Below are 22,182 nucleotides of genomic sequence, written 5' to 3'. Positions count from 1 at the left end.
GCTTACTGTCTTAGAACACGATTAGAATCTTATGTTAGCGGTAATTGATTGCATTACCTTTTTTTTGGTATTTTAGTTATTTAACCTAGTTAGGTCCATATTGTTTAGTTTTCACCTTGAGATAGTCACAGAGTGCTGCATTACTGGTATTGTGGAAATTGGTGCTCTTTTGACAAGAATCCTACAACGGTTTTCCATAATTTCTGAAAAAAATCACTACAATGGTAGCAAAGGTAGTGTACTAATATTTTAATGGGAAAAAAAATTCCATCTCTACTTTTAAATATTTTAACAGTAAAGTAAATTTTGAGTAGACAAATGGTCTTGCTCAAAAATCCTTATCAAGTTCGACTAAAAATTCGATTATTTAAAAGAAAAAAAAATCGGCTTAGTTGGCTGCCACTGACAAATGTATTTCCCGTAATTGATGAATTGATGAAATTTAGTTGATTCACTCAATTGATGAAACTTAAATGATGAAAGGTTATGTAATAAGTACAAATATACTAATTTAGGCTTAAAATATTATATTGATATAATTGGTTTTTATTAAAAAAAAAGTACCAATACTAAGCAGTTTTATTTCCCCCACTTCGGAAATAAGTGCTTTACGGCCCCTCGAAAGGGATATTTGCCGGACTACTTGATAGTGGTAAATTTTTACTATTATGAGTTGGCCATGAGCAATACCATCATGCCAAGTGATGCTAAACACATTTTTTTTTTTTTTATTGGGATGAACTACATAAAAAAAGAGTTTTGCTTACTTCAATAACGTAAAGCTACCAAAAAAGCAACAAATAATATTAAATCAAAAAAGTGAAATTTTTTTAGATACATTAATTGAAAAACTTAGTAAAAGAACCAGGTAAGTGACATTTTCAGAGCGAAACTAAAAAGTTGTATCCGAGCTATTTTACTACCAAACATGGGACTAATAATTCTTTGCTTTATTTTTTTTTACCACTGCTCAATTTAAAATAAAAATCACGCAAGCATGCTAAAAAGTAATGTCGTTTAATTACTTAAAGATTAAAGTGAAGTCAAAAGCAGTTCTGTTACATTTAACATACTCATATTGATGCAAACACTTCATGTTATTTTATGTTATTCTATGTTATTTAATGTTATAACACTTTATATTATTCATAGATTCCTCCAAAAATATCACTTCCTTGGTTCTTCCATCAGGCTCTTTAATTGCGTCGGCATATGCCTTTCAGTTTAGGGCATGATTTTGTTATGTTTCTCAGTACTGATTTGTTCTTTAACTTCACGTGCTCTAGATCACGTGTTTGTTTCTATCATATATTTGTGTTTTTGTCTACTTATCGTTCCCTCTAACATATAAATAGGAAAGTTTTTAGGAGTTTATTTCTACAAGACATTCAACTTAAGAATTTTTAGCATAAACTATGTCTGACGCAAAAGAATAGACTATAAATAGAGGTGACGAGAGTAAAGTTTTTCATTCATCATGGATCTTTTGAAATTCAAACATCCCTTTACAGCTGTCTTCGCAGGTCCAACAGGTAGTGGTAAAAGTTATTTCTTAAAAAAAGTGATTGAAACTCAAATGATACAGTCTTTCCCAAAACACGTAGTATGGTGTTATGGTGTTTATCAAAAATTATATGATGAGATGCCTAATGTTGTTTTTCAAGAAGGACTTCCATCCGATTTGAATCAATATTCAGATGCATTAATTGTGATTCATGATCTCATGAGTGAATTGGGAAATGATCCTCAATTGACGAAATTATTTACAAAATTTTCCCACCATAAATCTCTTAGTATTATTTTTGTGGCTCAAAACATTTTTCATAAAGGAAAGGAAATGAGGGAAATATCCTTAAAAGCTCGTTATCTTGTACTATTTGAGAATCGAAGAGATCAATCGCAAACTACTCATTTAGGACGTCAATTGTACCCTCGAAAAGTTAAAAGTTAAATTTCCAAAGTAGATGAACTGACACCAACTTTTTCTTCTTTCACTGTACATTCACCATATTTTAAACATTGTGCTCCCGTTAAGGCTAAAGCATTTGGAGGATTTCTACAAGACCTATAAATAGGACAAACACTCGGAATTCAAATCATTTGAAGACAAGATGTCCGTATGTAATGCGCGAACATTAGAGCTCTTGAAATTGATCTCTAAAACTAAACATTGCAAGCCTCTTATAAAAAAGTGTTCAAAAAGTGAGGTAAAAACTTTGTGTGAGTGTGTATTGAATGTATTATGTGGTAATATACCATTCACTAAATCTCAGAAAAATAAGTTAGCTCCTCATAAAGAAAGTTTAAGAAAACTTTCTTAGAAGAAATTGCCATTGTATAAGAAGAAAATATTTCTCGTATAGAAAGGAGAAGGATTTTTATCATTTTTATTACCTGCAGCTATATCTGTCATTAGTTCTTTAATTCATGGAGATCAGAAAGAAATTTGTGTTGGTTCCGGAAGATAGAGTGCAAGTAGCGGAACACTTATCCGAATTGGATCAACTGATGAAAAATATTCTTCAAGACAAAAAGTTAACAGATGATGAAAAAGCGACTCTGACACTGTATTTGCAAGTCTTTCAAAAATGCACACATTTTTCAATTGAGAAACAAGAATCTAAGCCAAACGAAGCAGACATTCCTATAACAGAAATGTCATCAACAGAAGTTGATTCTACAAAAATTAAAAAGGAAACAGAAGAATTGGAAGAAAAAATTCTAACGATAGTCCCCACTCGATTTCAAGAGAAAGAAAGACATTTTCCAATTTTTTAAACAACAACTATCTTTTCATTGGAATACTAAGAGGAAAATTGTATAAAAAGATAAAATTGTTCCTTTTAAAAAGTAATATTGTACGTTTAGTAAATGACTTTTTAAGAAAGAGAAAAACTGTCCCAGATGGAAGTTATATATTTTTAAAAGCTTTGCAAGATGTTGAATTAATTGCCAAAAACTTCAGATGTACACAAAAAATTGTATGAAGGTAATAGAATTGTCAAAAAACCTCTGATGTATGCTCGCAGAAATGCATGGTTAAAACTTTGGATAAAATGTTATTTATTTCATTAAAACATATTTTGTCTTTATTGATCATTTTCAGATGAAAAAATTTATATTATCAAGAAAAAAATTTCACCCTTTAATAATTAATACAAAAAGTTTCAGAAAAATATATAGAATTTTCTGAAAAACAAGAAAATTATCGCAAAAATATAAAAAAAATTTTTTTGCAAAACTGGAAAATTTTTACAAAAATAAAAATATTCTCGAAATATTAGAAAGTTTCCCTTTAAAATAAAAATATTTTCTTGAAAACTAGAAAATTTTGTTAAAAAGTTTGAAATATTTTTACAAGACAAACAGATTTTTGACAAAAATAAAAAATATTTTCTTAAAAAATCGAAATTTTTTTATAAAAATGAAAAATTTTTTCTGAAAAATTATTACTTTCCCACAATAATAAAAATATTTTCTGAAAAAATAGAAAATGTCGTTAAAAAGTTTGAAGCATGTTTACAGAAATAAAAATATTTTCTTAAAGAAAAAATTTTGTCAAAAAGAAATAAAAATATTACAATATTTCCTGTATAACAATATTTAAAAGTAAAATTTTATAATAGTGACATGAAAGACACTAGACACGAGATTTAGTTTCATTCTTTTTTATTTTATTTTCTGAACACAAATCTTGCACCATATTTTTTCTTTGCAAATTGATGCATCTGAAAATCATTTACGTATAATTGATTTGAAATATGATACATAGAATAGCCTTGATAGCGTTTGAGTAAAAAGTAAATACAATATTGTCCACATACATCGGATGTAGGCGATTGAAACACTTTGGAATTCCATAGTACGTCCGTGTAGGAAGAGGTATTAATGTTGTAAAATCTGGGAGGCTTCCCATATGAGTCATAAAACTCTAACAGTCTTTGATCATTCACAAATAAAGCTAGCCAGTGAGTCCCAGGTTGTGATGAGTCATCTGAATTCGTGATAGCACACGTGTTTTCTTGGAGATCCGGAAGCGTATCTCTTGAATATACGCCTCGAAAGTAAGGTGATGTTATCTTATCTTGCAATTAAATGTAGAATTGTTGCAATCCAACCATTCTTCAATTTCCGAAGTTGAATAAAATATTTCTTGACTTGTTAATTTCAATCAAATTTTCAAATTCGCCAAAATCGATAACGCATACTGTTTTTTCTAGTGATTTGGTAAATTTCAGTTCTAATCGCAAATTGTTATGCTTAATCAGATTTAAATGTTCTCCTGAGCATAGATCTGGGGAGAGATTAAATCCATTTATGTATTTCCGTTCTTGTAGTCCTCTCTGGAAATAAACATTCCTCTATCTTGACCCAATCGTTCCGTTCCATCAAATAGGGGATTTTTGGGAAAAGTTGAGTTCCATTGGATTGGGAGGTACGGATTGTCCATCTACGTGCACACCAATAAAATTTAAATCAAAATGTGTAAATTCATAAGTAGATTTTGTCAATGTTCCTTGAAAAGCTTCATTATCTACACAACCAATAATAACTTTTTCTGGCATTTGACCAGAAAATATATTATCTTGCATAAAAGACATGCTCCCTTTAGGAATCGAATACACTTTGCATGCGACTCGATTAATGGGGTATTTTGCTTTAGTATGACCAAGAATCACTCCAGGGTTCACACGAACTTTTTGAATGAATAAAAAGACATGATCAATACCACTTTAAATCCTTCAGATCCTTGTAGACAAACTTCTGACTTGCCTCGCATCAGTTTTATTTTCAAATCCCCTAAATTGAGTAAAAGACGATCTTAATTAAATAAATCTGAATGAATGCAGCCAATCATATCTACTGTTGCGTTTTCTTTGAAAAACGCAGTTCTTTTGTTTAAACCATCCTCAGAATCTTTATAAAATAATTCAGCAGTTAATTGAGATGTTCTGTTATCATATCCATGGTTTAGGAGAGTTTCAATATAGGCCGATAGGGATAGGTATTACTTGAATTGGAAACTATACGATCGTTTAAAGATACATCTACTTAAGAAAATAATGAATGCATAAATAAATTCACAGGTCCTATGACATCATCTTTAGTGATAGCTGTGCTGTTCGCTTTTACTATTTTCGCTTTCACATATAATTGTGTTTGACTGAGATCTATGTAATCTTCTGCACTTCCAGAGACGTGAAACTCTACTGGAGCATTATCAAAAACTTTAGAAAGAGGATGAAATTGTATCCATTTACCATCTTGAATAACTTTTTGAGCTCCAGGTAAAGTAAAAAGTTCCAATTCCGATTTTACGCATTCAGGAGAATCATTCAACAAAAATGCCATTTTATGGATCAAAAATATCACGTCCACTCACTTGGTGTTCTTTGGATGAAATGAATCTTTTCTGTTTCTTACGCTTCCTTTTATAGTTTCCTTTCCCGACCATAGACTTATCAATAGCTTTTTGTGCTAGATGTTTTCCACTTCCGTTAGTTCTTGTTTTGACGGTTTCCTCAAAGTTTCTTCCAGATAATATATCAGATGCTACTCGACTTCCTGTTTTTAAAACTTCTTTTCCAATAGTTTTACCACCTCTTACTAAAAAGGGTAGTGCTGCTCTAAATAATCGACGAAATATACCTCCAAGTCCGTAGCCCTTTTGGAAATTAATACCTTTAGAATAGGGCAACCAGAGCCAATTTGACTCGCATAAAGTTCTTCGAATTTTTTAGCACAACAAATGTACGATACACTCATCTTGACGTCTTCTCATCAAATGAATGTTTCAAAAACACATCGTACTATTTATAGTATTTGTTTCATGCAGAAATGTAAAACTATAAACACTTTACCACTTTCAAAAGGTGCGAAATCATCTTTAGTCCATAAACAACTGGAATTCCAGGAATAATTTCTTGAATTATAAATCTTTCTCGACTCCAATTGTGTACGTACCCTTTCTCAAAATGACCTTTTCGTCTACTAATTCGTACTGTATCCCCTACTTTAAAAGATGGAGATTTGCGCTTTAACGTTTTTAAATCTCCATATAAATTTTCGAACACCTCGCTTGTAATGTTTTTGTTGACTAAGGCTGGCTCCATTTTAATACTTCTATGCCAACTATGATTATAACTCCATAATAATTGATCTATAACTTCAATATCATTTTTAGTATTGAACGCTGTAAAATACCTCCACGTTTCGTTTTTAATGTCCAATTAAACCTTTCTACAATACTATTTTTTGTTTGTTTATTCGCTGGAAAAAATTTAATGTGCATTCGTTTCAAGTAATCTTGAACTGCCTTATTTTTAAATTCTTTTCCATCATCCGTTTCAAGTAATTTAGGTGTTCGATCCTTAAAAAAAGTTTCTAAAGCTATTTTTACAGTTTTTCCGGTTTTATCTTTGATAGGAATAGCCCATGCGTATTTTGCAAAGACATCAATACATGTAAGTAAGTATTTATACCCTTTATTGAATTTCGAAAGAGACTGCATGTCGTGCTTGAAATTGTCTGTTTATATCACTCATTCAAACACGATTCCGTTAAAATTTGTGACGAATAGGTTTATGTAACGTATAGGCTATTTGAAAGAAAGCCACTGTCTGATAGTATTCGTATTCTCTTTTCCTTCGAGAGTCCGTTGTAATGCATCGACACCACCGAAACTAGCTGGTTGTTTGGGATCTTTATAAAACGATTCCATGACGTGCAAACGGGATAAAGTCCAAAGTACTGATGAAAAATATTATGAAAATTTTCCTATTTATAGGTTAGAGGGAACGATAAGTAAACAAAAACACAAATATATGATAGAAACAAATATTTTCACTCCTAACTGATGCAAAAATCATTTCTAGCACTCTGAAGTATTGTTAAAAGATCAATGGATTTTAAGAAATCAAATGTTACAAATTTTAGCAAATTTTCTTGTAAAATGGGATGGTGCGTTTTGTCTTTAATTGTATCATAAAAATTTTATTAGGTTTCTTGCTGCGTCAGCGAAATGTTCTCGTGTATTATTCATAAGTTTATCAGGGGTAGCTTCTAAATTATTCACCAAATCATTTTGACAAGCTAGTAACTTGTGAACTTCAGTCTGTAGAAGGACGTTTAACGTATTGGTGATGGAAGCATCGTCTTCAGGTACAGTAACTGGGGCTGGTTGCTTCAGGAAGTTTTCAAACAATTTTTTAAAGTCAATTTGTCTGTATTTTAAATGACGGAGATTGTCTAACATAAATTCGCGGAGGGCGAATATTTTTTCCCACTGTGAGTCATTCAAGGATTACTTGTTGTATATGTTTTACCACTTCGACAAGTAGAGATTTTCTTTAGCAGGATGACTTCTTCAAATTCAACAAATAATACATTTTGCCAGTTGTTGTTGTTGCCTCGAATACTCACACTTCCATCGGAGTAAACAGTCACAGGATCAGTGGATAATGGCATGTCAATGAAAAGTTCATACAAGGGGTTCTTCGTAAAATTCTTCGTAAAAAACGAAGAAAATTTCGTGAAGCTTGAAAACTGTTTTTTACAATACATTGTATCTAAACCCATATAAGTATATTAACAAGGGAAAAATTAAAATTATTTAATTACTGAAAACAATTGTGATATAAGAATGCGCAACTAAAAAATTTTCCCCAAAAAATGATGGAATTATGGGAAAAGTGTTTAAGTGAATTAACTAGAACGACACATGACGCGTGGAATTCACTTTTTCATTTTTCGAATAATGCAAAATATCGTTGAAATATGTTAGATTAAACAATATAAGTGTTACATGTTAAGATACATTAAAAAAATTTAACAAATAATTTTGTCTGAAACAAAACTGTTTGGTATAAAAATGTAGTTCGTTGAAAATGCTAAACCAAAATAAAATGATCATGGAGGGCTTTAATTTTCCCCTTGAGTCCAAATATTTATTGCAGTTTGAGAGTTACGAGATACGTGTAACAATTTGTAATTGGCCAAAAACAAAAATTTCTCTCCCCCCCCCCAAAAAAAAATATACAAAAAGCATTTGTAGGACTTAAGATGAAGATGTCGATTTATAACTGACAAAATCTCAAAATTATTGAAATTTATTCTTTTTTACCTTGTTTTACAAATGAATCTGAACTATTTAAGGTATCTGTTATACGCAAAAGCAATGCTTATCATTTGTTAAATAATTAGGTTTTAAGAGTATGATAGCAATGTTTACACTTTAACAAGTTGCTGATGCTTTTATATTTCAAATAACCATGTAATTTTTTTATCAAAACTATTTTCAAACTATTAGTTATATTTTAATAACAGAGATGAGTTCTGTTGATAAATAATTTGAGCAAATTAGGTGCAGTTTGACGAGGTCTTTGACTTGCCAAAGAAAATTACACTTATTGCGATATATTGACATTAACATAATTATCATGATAGCTTGAAAAAATTATCATAATTTTAATGCGAAATAAGTAATGGAAGTTTGATTGAAAGTTTGCAAAGTGTGTTTAACCGATTCGATATCTTTCTCTTTCAAACAATTTTTAAATTGTTTGTTCTACCACTCCGTTAGAAATACGAGTTCAAATTTTCTTCAAACCTAGTATTTTACAAAAAAATGGAAGTAATGTAATTTCAATCGATTTGATCGTTCAAGTTATAAGATTCGAAATATTGAGATTGTAAAAAACATCATCATTCCCTTCGTTACCATGTTTTAACAGCAAATAAGACTTGTATAGTAGAGATTGAACGTGTTATCGCTCTACCTAGTTTATTTACACTAACTTACTTTACCAACAAAAAAATGGTGACTTAAATTTAAGACGCCTTAACATTTCCTCATCATTGATCAATTTCATTACAATCCGCACGTGCACAGAAAACAATGCACCTAACACTTTCCCCGTTTGCTCTAATTACCATAATGTTCACCGCACTACCAGCTCTTTAGAATAACCTAAGTCAAAAGGAAGAACCTAGAATTATCATTAGTTATATGAGAGTCTTTGTACTACAAAGTGTGCCAAGTTCTTTAAGATAGCTCAAAGAACCGTCACGATCATTTTGAATCGTTGTTTTTGTACTCAGTGGACATAGCGGAAGAAATATATCGACGCTTTAGCCTCAGCCTCCAGAAAGATGCATTCAAGTATAAAGAGATGTTGTTAACTGATTACATCAGAGGAACAGGTGTAACAAGCGAAAGTAATGCTACCCAACCACTGGGTCATTGAGATCAAAATAATAGATAGAAAATATAAAAATTAAGATCATGATAAACAGATCGTAGTTCCGGCGGGAAGTCAATTTATTCAACATGCTTGTTGATATGATAAGTAAACAATGAAACGTGAAAATCTAATATTTGAAGAAAGTTTTCTTTCAGAAATTTATGTAATAAATCAAACACGCATAAAAAATTATTAGAATTTTTATATTACTGAAGGAGAACATTTCCTTGATTTTAATCGATTTCAAAGTGCGTTATTATTATTATTATTTTAAAAGTATAGAACCTTTTTAAACAGCATTAGAAAAACAGACAAAAGAACGAACCACTGCTTCAAAAGAATTATTATAGATCATATGTAACATACAAAATAGTATAACAAACTTTGTAAACAATTTATGTGTAAAATAAAAAGAAGAAAACAGTCAAAAATGTGCATAGCGGGAAATGTAATCAATGCTAGAAGTATAGTATCATTTATATAAATTATTTGAACGACTAGCGTGAGTAACTGAATTGCATTGCACGGGGTCAGCCGTGAATAGTCTTTTTTAATGAGAATAGCTGTTTCAACGGTAATTCGGGAAAAAGAACATGAAAACTATGCTAAATATTGCGAATCAAATTTTGTTCTTTCACAAATTAGAATTCATTAAATGAAGCTTATTGCAGTGGCATTGTTGGATTAGTGCTCCAGTTTAGTGTTAAATATAAAACTGAAAAACGGAGATTATTCATTGCTTCTTACAAAATAAGCCTTTAGATTACTCTTCAATATAATGTTTCGATTAAAATTAATTAAACATGAATGAAAACTGTATCACATTGATTAAAGGGTATATAAATATAGCAACACAATAGTTGAAATACATGATATCTAATGTGTTTGAGTTTTAAATCGGCTACAGATGTTTTTACTCTTAAAATCACTCATTCCTCCAACCAAACATACTACATAAAGTAAAAACCTTCTTGAAATTAAAATTTTTTTAATATTAATGAAAAAGTATGTGAATAATTACACGTTCTATGACTTTTTACCTACAATTTATGTTCCACGTATTTTGTAAATATAAATTTAAATTAAATTTATTTTTTTCATGACATACTTATCTTTAAGAAAAAAATGTCGTTAAACTGTAATGGATAGAGCTAAAGAGAGCTTGTTTTTTTAAAAAGGCAACTCAAAATCCCTTTAAGTTGTTGAAAAAGTAGTAATTAATTTTATGATGTAGTGCTTCAATGCTTATCCATTAATTCAAGAAACAGTTCACTTATTCAATTACTAACTTATTTATTTATTAGATTTTTTAATTGAGAAATCGGGGAATGGAAATTCGAATTGGTTTTTGGAGTGAAAGTGTTCTGCAAAAGAAAATAATTTCCTACTATGTGTGAAAGTTGTGAAACAGCCAAGAAGTATGTGTTGACCAGTTCAAGAGTGACGCACAAAATAAATAAATAACTAAATAAATAAATAAAATTCTCTAAAAATACAGAAACTGCTGTCCATATTAAAGCAAAAGCGAAAAAGTGAAAAGTTTTGGCAAACCAAATAACTCGTTTATCCACTGCTTCTTTATAAATTCACTTTATTATTTTGTTACGTTCAATTTAATAAAAATCATTTGTTTGAACTTTGATATTAAGAATTTTTTACACACGGTAAAAAAAAATCTGGTAAAATTACAGTACTGTACAGTAATGACATTTCCAATAAAAAAAACACTTTACATCAAAGCATTGATTTTGTTGATAAAACCAAACTGTATGGTATTTATAAACCATTTATTTGGTAATTTTTCCTTTAATATTTTACAGTTCAACCGAAACTCTGGTTATTCAAAATTATAGCTCTCAAACATTTAGTAAAAAATACAAAACTGCGAATTAAATTTACCTGGATTTTTATGCCATACTTTAAGAAATCCTGATAAAATTACCACATTTTGCCCCATTTACAAACTTTTATCACATATTTTAACACTACATTTTGTAGTTAATTTAACCAAAATCTTAACCAAAGTTATTCGGTAAAACGTAACGTTATAAAAAAATTCCGATGTAAATTACATTAAATGCTATATTTTTTTTAAAAAAATGGTCTGTTTGTATATTTTCATTGCTCACAATTGTTTTAGTTCTTTCGAATTCAACACGAAATAGCGCATTTGAATCACTCACATACCGAACACTATTATAAAGTATCCGACTAATTTCAACAACGTTTTGCTTAAATATTAATATAAAATTTTTATTTATAGTTTCTTTATTTTATTATGCGTAAAAACTTATAAAACTTGCAAAAAAATATATTATTATTATCAATTATTTCATAAATGGTCATTTTTACATAAAAATAAGAAATTTTTTTGTAAATACGCTAAGCACTGTAAAAAAAATTATGTCGTCTAAAACAGAAAAATCCTTTTAGAATTTTATTTAAAAGACTATCAGAGGTATGTATTGAACTATTATTTTAAACAGCAGTTACATATACTACTGAGTTAGGGATAAATTTAGTTAAAAAGGCACGTTTTTAAAAATTTTCCGCACTTCTCTTTGTTAAAAAACATGCATAAAATACGAAATTCTTCATTTTCTCTTAGCCTGCATTTCAAAACATGTGTGCTATAATCATAAACACTCATGGAGAAGTCTTGACAGTTATTTCAAAAACAACATGAGATATAGTGTTTAAGGTGGTGTGAAATGTGTAAAAATCTGATTTTGAGATAAACGCATTCAATGATTTAAATCTCTCAGTCTATCCACTGTTACCACCTTACACAAAAACTGCTAAAACTCAGTAAATAATTAGAATACAAGCAAAAGTAAAGTATTTTTAGAAAACTAAGATTACAGGAATTCTGAAAATATCATAGATTCAATTTCGAAAATTTTGGCCAAAATCATGTTTTTGCGCCTCAAAGGATAATTAAACTATAAATACAAAGTTTAGATTCGTAAGCAGTATCTAATTTGCGTTTGCTATAATTGCTTATATAATGTTAACGAAATAACTTTTAGAATAATGGATACTTTTTACAGATACTATATTCTCAGTATCGAAAAAGAGCCACAAAGATGTAAAAAAAAGCAGCAGAAATTTCTAAATTATTTCTCAAACTAAGATGAAAATTTCAAATTTGTAGGATTTGCAAAATGTTTAATCAAAAGAAAAATTTATAAATGTAAAAGGAAAATATAAAGATGTCAGAAAAAGAGTTGACATGATTTAAATCATGCCAACTCATTACTTTTAGGCCAGAAATCATTACTTTTAGGCTATTTTAAATCATTACTTTTATACTACCAATATCTGTTGCTATAAAACAAAAATATGAAGGTGAAATAAGTAAAAATAAATAAATAGTTTAGAATAGTCTTTTAATACACTAAGCCATACTTTTCTCAACATGAAAATTTTTCAAATGCTATGCTGTCTTCTTTAATTTCCAGAAGATTTTTAAGATGTTTATGTTTTTCTTTCTTTTTTGCTATTGTATGGCAGCAGATATAATAGAATCAAAAAATATAAAGTAGCTCATTTTTTATTACATATGTTTGTTTACATTTAAATGCGACAGTACCATGAAAAGGATTGAATTCAATCGAATTACACTTAAACCATCACAATACTACCTACCACAGGCATGTGCTTAAAAACTATGAGATTCCTTAAACATCATCATTTAAGCCTTATCTCCTGCGTAGCAGAAATTAATTCGATCTCGACTTACGATCTTCATACCCAAACACCTGAAACGTTTTCACCCAAAACAATTTGTAACACTCCCCCCAACAAAACAAAAAATTAACAAAACATCTAAAGAACGAAATACATTTTTTCCTCCTTGACCTCTCCATCGTAATCTTAACAGTCCATTTTTCCATTGTATGACTCCGCATTAACAGCTCCGTAAATCTAAACAGCGGAACATAATGGATCCCAACCCCCCTTCATTGCATCCGGATACTGACCTCCTTTGCAGATCAGATTGGAAAGACAATTTGTAAACTAAAAGTATTCACTTTCACCATAGCCACGCCAATCCATTGTTAACACAACGGCGCTTTCTTTCATACTTATTTTTTTTTTAATTTGTTTTATTTCTTGTCCACATAGATTCAACGGCCATTCTTTTCTTGAAAACTCGGTCCCCCGAATCTCTGCAATCTTACATAACTATAAAAGCTGGGTAGCGCCCGAAGCGTAACCACTTGCATAGCATCGGGTGCTAAGGAATCATTCTCTAGCTTTGCCAAAGATAATTCTACGTCTTTTGGATATAGTCGCTCAAATTGCCAAAATGGTGAGTTAGTTAGGATTTTTAAGTTTCATTTACTTGCTGTGAAAGGATAATGGTTTTGGTTAAGGTTTGGTATATTACGAACCAAATCTTTGGTATATTCCAAAGCGGGACATCTCACCTCTTTTTTACCCTCCTGGGGCCTGAGTTTTATGGTAGAAAATACGATATTTGCCTAGAAATATGCTGCTTAGAGGAAAGTTAACTCATAATGCCAATAAAGTATTTTTTTTTAATAATCCAATTAATCAAACTTAATTAACCTTTTTGGATAATTTTAATTTTTACAATAAAAAATAATAAGTTTTAATTTTAACATATTGTGAGACATTTTTACTGTGTGTCTCTACATTTTGATGTGTGACATGTCTTTACATTTTGATCTTGAAACGATATCCAATAAACTTGAATATTAAACTAGATATATCCCATAAAATTTTGTTAATCTAACTTCTTTCCTTTCTTATTCTTTTTCTTTGCAATTAAATCAAACTCCGACCAGCGAATCAAATTTTGTTATATTATTGCATCGATAATCGCTTTGCAGAGACATGCAAAAAGGAAAAATGATCTTAAAATAATATTAAGTGATAAAATGTACCAAATGTTTTACAATATTTTTGTCACTGAATCTTAAGAAGGCTATTGGACTCTATAGTTATAACTGGGGATTAGAGCTTTTCGAAGTTGGAATTATTTCATGATAAAATCAAATTATCCGTTTAAGTAGGAAAAAGCTAAGCAATATTCAATTTTTTTCTCCTTATTTTAGATGTTCAATCCTACTCAACTAACCATATAGTAGTTACAAATATTTAAAGAATTTTCTATTTTTTTATAATCCTAATATTGATACTTGTGAAAAATTAGAAATAATCAGAAAAATATAATTAAAATTTTCTCAGAGTGTCTAATTATTATTTTTTCAGAGTCAATTATATTTTCTATTACATTTACTTTCAGCGGATTTTGAGTTTTCTTTAACAACACTTCATGACTTCATAAATTCAAAACTAAATTTATTACACAATTTCGATAATAATTACATTTCAGCGGGTTTTTTTTCAATAATTACAGATGATTTTAATAAATTTTTGTTTAATTAAAGCAAAAATTAATTTTATGTAATTTAAAACTAGGTTTTAGTTTATAATAAATCAAAATTAATGGACTGTAAATCTAAAAACGCATTTATCTGTTACGATTTGAATTATTGAACTATAATCCCTTTTAGCCTGTTTATGTATTGATACAGGTAGAAAAGGTTATTGGAAATTTTTGATGTCAAAAATTGACTGTTCAGTTTCATTTGGAGGAATTCTCAAAATGTTCTCTTTTTCTGCTTATAACGGTTTTATTATCTAATGAAACCTAAAAGTAAAACTATTAAATGATGTAAAAATATTAAACGTACTATAAAATAAAAATATTAAATATAATTATCTTATTACGTTTTCTAACTTACGATCCCTTATTTTAATATTTGTTAAGAGATAATTAAAAAATTAAAGATACTTAAATAGAGCTAATTAATAAAGATAATTAAATTAAGATAATTTAAAAATTTTAATCTCCTTCCAAAAGTTTGCTTCATTGGGAATTAGGAATTTTCAATATCCATAGAAATTTACATTTCTGCAATTAAAATTTACATTCTACAAAGATTATGTTCAATAAATTCAGATGACGTTATTATTAAAACGCTTATTTTAAATTGAAATAAATAAAATTTGTGCAATTAAAAATAAAACTCCAGATCAAAATTGTTTGAAATAAATTTAAATAAATTTATCGTTTAACTGATTCCAAAAATGCAACATTTAATTGCTTTCTTATTGCCTTATTGTTTTAAATGATTTACAAAAGAAATTTTCGGTAAGAAAACTTCAAACGGTTATCTATATAAATTTATCTTAAAGCATTACTTTTGGCAAAAATAATTAAGAACGAAATTTGAAACATTCGGACAACAAAATGTTTAAAAAAATCATTTGTCAGAATCAAACGACTGGTTTATAAATCTCAATAATTTATTGCTTAACATAAATAAAATTTAAAATTTCTAAATCAAAATCCTTTTAAAAAAAATTAATTATTTTGAAACATACATATTTATAATTTAAAATAATAAACAAAATTTAAATATAAAATAATGCATCTAATTTTTTCTTAAAACTGAAATGTAGGCAAAATATTTATTTGTAAATACTTTACTCAAAGAAAGGTTAGAATATATTATTATTATTCTTAATTTTTATTTTCAAAATACATATGAGAGTATTTTTCTGTTTCCGAAAAAAATTTTGCTTCATTTCATGGCTCTTATATAATAAAATGAGAAGTTTTATAGTTTATGAAATTCATATGCATAGTATAATTTATATTAATAATATAATTTATATTAATAATATAATTTATATTAATAATAGCATAATTTCTTTTAATAATATAATTTATAGTAATAGCATAGTTTCTAATAATAATAATATAATTTGTAATAATAACATGACAATAACAACAAAATTTTTATTTATATGTACAGTTTAATAAGCCTTACTTTATAATAGCATGAAATTTGATGCTTTCTTTAATAATAGGCTAATCTATAATTTAAAGTTGGAAAAACATTTAATAAAATATTAAGTCATATAAAGCATGTTTAGTTTTTTTCATTACGTAATTATTCGTTGTTATTGCTTATAACTTAACCTTATCATTGTCTCTATTTTACTCTAGTCTTCGCTATTATTTATTTAAATAAATTTTTCTATCAATTTCATTCTAATCTGTGAATATAATAAATATCAGATTATAGTAAACGTCAAAAAAAGTCTTTATAAAACTTTGACTTTAAAGATAAATATATTTATAAAATGATGGATTAATAAAATAATTATTATTAATATCTTTTTAGGGACAAGCAATTATTGTAATATAAGCTTATAATAAGAATAAGTAAATTTTTCAAACAATATCATAAAATATTCATCTCATAATCTTCATAAATCTGCAAAAATACTATTATTTTTATTGATTTAATATTACACGTAACATTTTTAAAATATGTATATAACTTAATTTGTATCTTTTATGGGATGATATTCCTTTCCTTAGCACATTTGACAAGATAATAAAACTTTCACTGCAACAATAACTAACAATGCAACGTGTTTAAATTTTCAGATAATAGTTCCTTCACTCAACAATAAAACAATAATGATCGATAATGACCTTGATTTGACTGATCGCATGAATTGTTGACTTTCAAATTGCAGATTCCTTACTTATGAAAACAGGTCTCGTCAAAAAGCATTATTTCAAACCTTTGTCTCGCTTATTACAGTTTTATACATTTTAATACATTTAGTTTCGAAGGAAACAGCATTCTGATCATATTTAGGGCTAATTCATTTATCATGATTAATATTTAATATGAAGGAATTTTTATGGATATATAGCATAATTAATATTTACTTTTAAGAAACTTCTGTGGGTGACTTACCATGATTAATATTTATGGAAATTTTTGTGCTTAATTTATCATGATGAATGTTTTAATTTTAAGTATTTTGTATAGGCTAATGATTATTTCAGATGATATTCATTAAAATATCTTAATGAATATTTTTTCTTGATTTGTATATAAGTATTTGTGAGTAATTTATCATGATCATCATTTAGTTTCATATCATTTTTCAGGATAAATCATTACTTTAGATGATACAAAGTTTTTATGAGCTTCGTATTTTAGTTTGCAAAGTAAATTTGATGAAATTTTTACTGTTAATTTATCGTGAATAATATTTAGTTTCAAGCCCTTTTTATGAGTGCTTAATCATTTTAAATTATATTAAAACTTTACGAAATGTTTATCAGCGTTGTATTTTGAGCTTGATACTGGGTTTTGTAAGGCTTGCAACGAGGAAAGCGAATCAGTATAGATAGTGGCATCTGGATATTCTTTTTTAGAAAGCCAGAGAAAAGCATTATTGATTGCCACCAATTCTGCCATGTAAACACTACTATTGTTTGAGATCCTGGTGGAGGTTGCCTCGATTAAAGTACCGTGCATTTTAGTAACAATGCTGAAGCCAGTTCTATATTCTGTGGTATCAGTAGCGGAGTCGGCAACCTCCATCCTTGATCCATCAGTAAAAATTTCAAGGCCGCTGTTGTCTCTTTCAGATATAAAAATTTTTAGTCACTTATAAGTTGTGAAATTAAAAATTTTTGAATTGAAATAAATGACTTGCAATGAAAAAAAACTTTCAGAAACAAAACATTAATTATACTTTTAAAAAACAGTGCGTAAAACGGCAAGTCTCTTAAAAAAAAACGTATTCTCTTAATGTCACGTCTTTCGTAATTGTCATTAACGCTTTCTTCTGCTCTTCGAGCACGCCTTTTCTTATTGTTGAGCCTGCATAAGTAAAATTAAAACATAATATAGTAAACTTTGCTGACATGAATTATTCCTTTTTAACCTTTCAATGTTCCCAACTTATAACTCAGTTTGTTTCAGTTTTTTGTTTTAATCGCGAGAAAAGAATTTTCAACTAGGAATTTGTAAACATGTAAATTTTCTTTTTCATGCTTATGGCAGCTCACATGCTCGATATTTCAACACTTTGTTGCCGACGCGAAAAGAAAATGAGAACTTTCTTTGTCTCCGTGTAAGAGAAATATATATGCAGATATTATTTAATTTATAGAATTTTTATTATTAAAATATTGAAAATGTATAATAATTAGACAATAACTCCCATCAATGTAGAGATTAGAAATGTTAAAACGGTCTTCATGATATTAACTTTTTACGAATATTATTATGAAATATTTGTGAATTTTTTGCTAATTGTTAAAATTATTTTAAAATGTTAGAAATATTTAAGTCATGTATTAAGGCAGCTATTTTTTTATTTAATTGACCGAGAAAAATATTTAATATACACCGTTCTAATAAAACAAAAATAAAATTTGAGTTTGGCGAAGAAAATCTATTCCATTTGCACACAAACTTAACAAACGAAATATCTAAAGAATAATTTCAAACGTTAGCTCCAGTATAATACCTATATAATATTGTAATTATAATATTTAATGGTGTCTTAAAAGACCTAAGAAAATAACAACTAGTTAATAAATTCAGTCATGAATAGTGGTAAACAAATGTTTCAGAGTGCAATTGTCATCGGAGTAACTGTAAGAGGTATTTTTCTACTACATTAACTCCATGTAATTTAGTCTCTGTGTTAGTTTTGTGCAAAAGATCTATCACAAAAATATATATATTTACTCAAATCATTGTTAATTTCTCTGTGAAAGTAATAAGTAAGCATTTTATTAATTTCATTCTTATATTTTCAATTGTTTCTTTTTCAGCTCACTCTTCTTTCATTGGCGCTCTCAGTTGTTGTAGCTAACGCTTACCCATATCCTCTGTATGATCACATCAGTGCTGCTTCAGCTCATGGACATGGTTCTCATGGACATCATCTCTCAGATTATGGATCTCATGGTCATAATGCTTTGAGTAGTCATGGTCATCATGGAGATCATGGATACTCTGCTCATGGAAATCACGCCATTGGATCTCATGGATCACATTCCGCTCACGGAGACCATGGATCACACTATGGAAAATACAAAGACCATGGTGCTTACAGCCATGATAAGGGAGAGGGATACGTAAAGGCATACCATTATGATAAGGTGTGTAATCATTAATATAGTAATAGCCTTTTCTGTGTTTGAAAAAATCATGATTTCGTACAGTTAATAGTATATATATTAACGTAATTGCATGATTGACGTTCTCATAATAAGTAACGTAACGAAAATATTACTTAATTTGTCGTTAATAGCTGATGTTGAAATAAGTGTTTCTCAAAATTAAAAAAATTGTCGAAGCATCTCCAAAACAAAAAAAGTCGAATTTGGAGATCCCATGTACTCATTTTTGAGCATAGTGACTTGCTCAAAATTAAAACAGAACTGAGCAGTAAACATGGCACCAAGACAGAACTGTGTTGATTACCGATCTGTATACAATTTTTATTCGTGAAATATATTTAGATTGAAGGTAGATGCAGTAAACTTTTATCTAATTTGATCTTCTTTCGAACAAACATAATAAAATTTTAAAACTTTTCCGTAAATTAAATCACTGATATTTCAGCAAACGGGCAAAGTTTTGACATTTTGTTTTGTGGAGAAGACTGCAGGTTAAATTTTGACTTCTTACTTACAGATTCGGCAGTTGGTTAAAAAAAGTAACTCACGTTTAATTAAAATATTAAACGTAGATTTAAGATAACAAAATGCAAATCTTGTAATCAGTTTAGCTAGTAGTGTCGACCTTGTACCTGTTATCTCAAAGCGCGGCAGGCACTGTATAGGTTTATATTAAACCAAACGTAATGTATGCTGAAACCGTTACTGAGTTAACTTAGATATTTATTATGTTTCTCATATGCATTATTCCCATTATAGGTTAGTGGACACCATGACATTACTGCTGATCATGGATCTGACCACAAAACTTATGGAGATCACGCTGTAAAATCTTACCATGACACTGGTGCTCATGGACACAGCGGTCATAACAGCCATGGAGCTCACAGCAAACATGCAGGACATGGCTATGGATCTCATGGTTATGCCAAATCAGGTCATGGACACGATTCTCATGGTCACAACAGTCACGTAGCGCATGGCCACCCTGTCGTACACAAAGTAGTGGCACACCCAGTCGTACATGCTCCTGTTGTTCATCATGCCCCCGCTGTTCATCATGCCCCTGTTGTTCACCATGCCCCCGTTGTTCATCATTCCCCAGCTGTACACCATGCTCCAGCTTATGGGCATGGCTATGCAACCAAGTATGGAAGTAGTCATGGTTACTCAAAGGTTTACTTCAAGGGACCAGGATATGGATATCATTATTAAATAATGAACAATTAAAGCCAAATAAAAGTAAACACTTATTTTAATAGATATTTTATTAGACTTTTCTTTCAGACTATTACATTATATTATAATACATTAATATATATATATAAACTTTAATATTCAATTAACTATGAGGTAAAGTATACATCAGCTTTAATTTTTTTTTGAAGAAATTAAAATTTGCATGTTGAAAAAGTAATTAAAAAAATGAAAAGTTTGATTTCCTCATATTCAAGTTTGAGTACTCTTTTTTAAAAGAGAAGGACATCTTACAAGTGAGCAATCAAACTATAATTCTGAAATAGTCTAAAAAAATTCAGTCAAAAAGTATTAAATTTGAAAGTACAATTCAAGTCATTGAACATCTGATATTTTTATAAAAACTACGTATGGCTAAAAGTTTAATTAACTATTAAAAATTATGATGAGTAATTATTAAACAAATAAATTTTCACACAATAATTTACAAATGCAATAAAATAAATAATATTTCAATAAAATAAATAATATTTTTAAATGTGCCGTTTTATTAAGCTCTAAAAGTCATTAAAAAAAATTAAAAAAATTTCTGTCGAAAAAAAGCGTTTGGTCTCATAATTTTAAATTTTAAGGAAATCCTTTGTTATGAGTAGCAGGTTTCAAACGTCTCATGTTCAGTGAGTGTGACTAAGAGACCTTTCCTGTTTTTTATTTACATGGTAATTTGTTCGTTTAAGTATTTGATGAAAAAATATACAGTATAATGGTATACTTTATAGTTTTTTAACTGAAATTTTGCTTTAAGGTTTAATGTGTGTCTGATTATTTTTACCATTAAATTTTGTCTTTTTTGTGAATATTCTTACTTAATTTATGATCAGCAATTTCAAAAACTGCAATTCAAATTTTATTTTGAATCAATAAGTGATAATATCCCCGTTTAATTTTGTATAATTTATAATTTTTTTTTTAAAAAAAGAAGTGTATTTTTCTCAAAAATCTCAAGTTATTACTTCGGTGAGTATATTGAATTTAAGTAATTTCGAATTTAAAGTATTATTGTAATACCGTGATAAACCACAAAAATGACTAATGCGTTCGCTGCCACGAACAAGTTTTTTTTTTCATTATAGCCATCACTTCAATTTTAAAATGGTAATCAAGAAAGTCCATTTAAGTTATAATTAATGTGTTTTTGTAACTGTTAATAAGTTATTTTTATTTACAATTTAGCAAGCGTAAAAACTCACTTATTTATTCTAGATGTCATAATGCCATGGAAATCTGTGCAAGCCAATTTCAGGATGAGAACACTAAGAATCATAAGTGGCAGCTACACACATTGTTGTAGAATGGGAGGAGAAGGAAGTACAATTACTGCTCAGTGTGAATTATGCAATGTTCAATATTCATGTTAAGAAATAAATTTTACATTTATTTTTGACTGAGCTCATTTTGCTTTTACTATTACACGCGGAACTGTCCGAAAAGTCGTAGCCGATACTAAATGAAAAATGAAAAAAAAAGGACATTTAAATTTTGAAATGCTTTTATTAAACTATGTGAGAGTAATTCTGTTCTATAATCTTTCTTCATCTAACAGGCAATTTAAAAAATACCGCTCAGTTTTCTTTTTAACGAAAACATTTGTCACGTGTGTTTTGATCTCGTCCACTGAGTTAATGGTTTTTCCATTGA

The 22,182-nt window shown here is 28.7% G+C and overlaps 1 protein-coding gene across 1 annotated transcript; it reads left to right on the top strand.

Moving 5' to 3' along the window:
• The first annotated feature begins 13,283 nt into the window (after positions 1–13,283).
• Positions 13,284–21,928, top strand: LOC107437869 (uncharacterized). Its single transcript, XM_016049997.3, has 4 exons — positions 13,284–13,557; positions 18,937–19,266; positions 20,047–20,529; positions 21,748–21,928. Exons 1-3 carry the CDS (start codon positions 13,555–13,557, stop codon positions 20,500–20,502), a joined length of 789 nt encoding a protein of 262 aa, XP_015905483.2. The 5' UTR covers positions 13,284–13,554; the 3' UTR covers positions 20,503–20,529; positions 21,748–21,928.
• Positions 21,929–22,182: the final 254 nt, after the last annotated feature.

The sequence above is a fragment of the Parasteatoda tepidariorum genome, chromosome 4, assembly GCF_043381705.1.
Source record: "Parasteatoda tepidariorum isolate YZ-2023 chromosome 4, CAS_Ptep_4.0, whole genome shotgun sequence".
Taxonomy (NCBI): Eukaryota; Metazoa; Arthropoda; class Arachnida; order Araneae; family Theridiidae; genus Parasteatoda; species Parasteatoda tepidariorum.
This window is presented reverse-complemented; position numbering and strand designations above follow the sequence as displayed.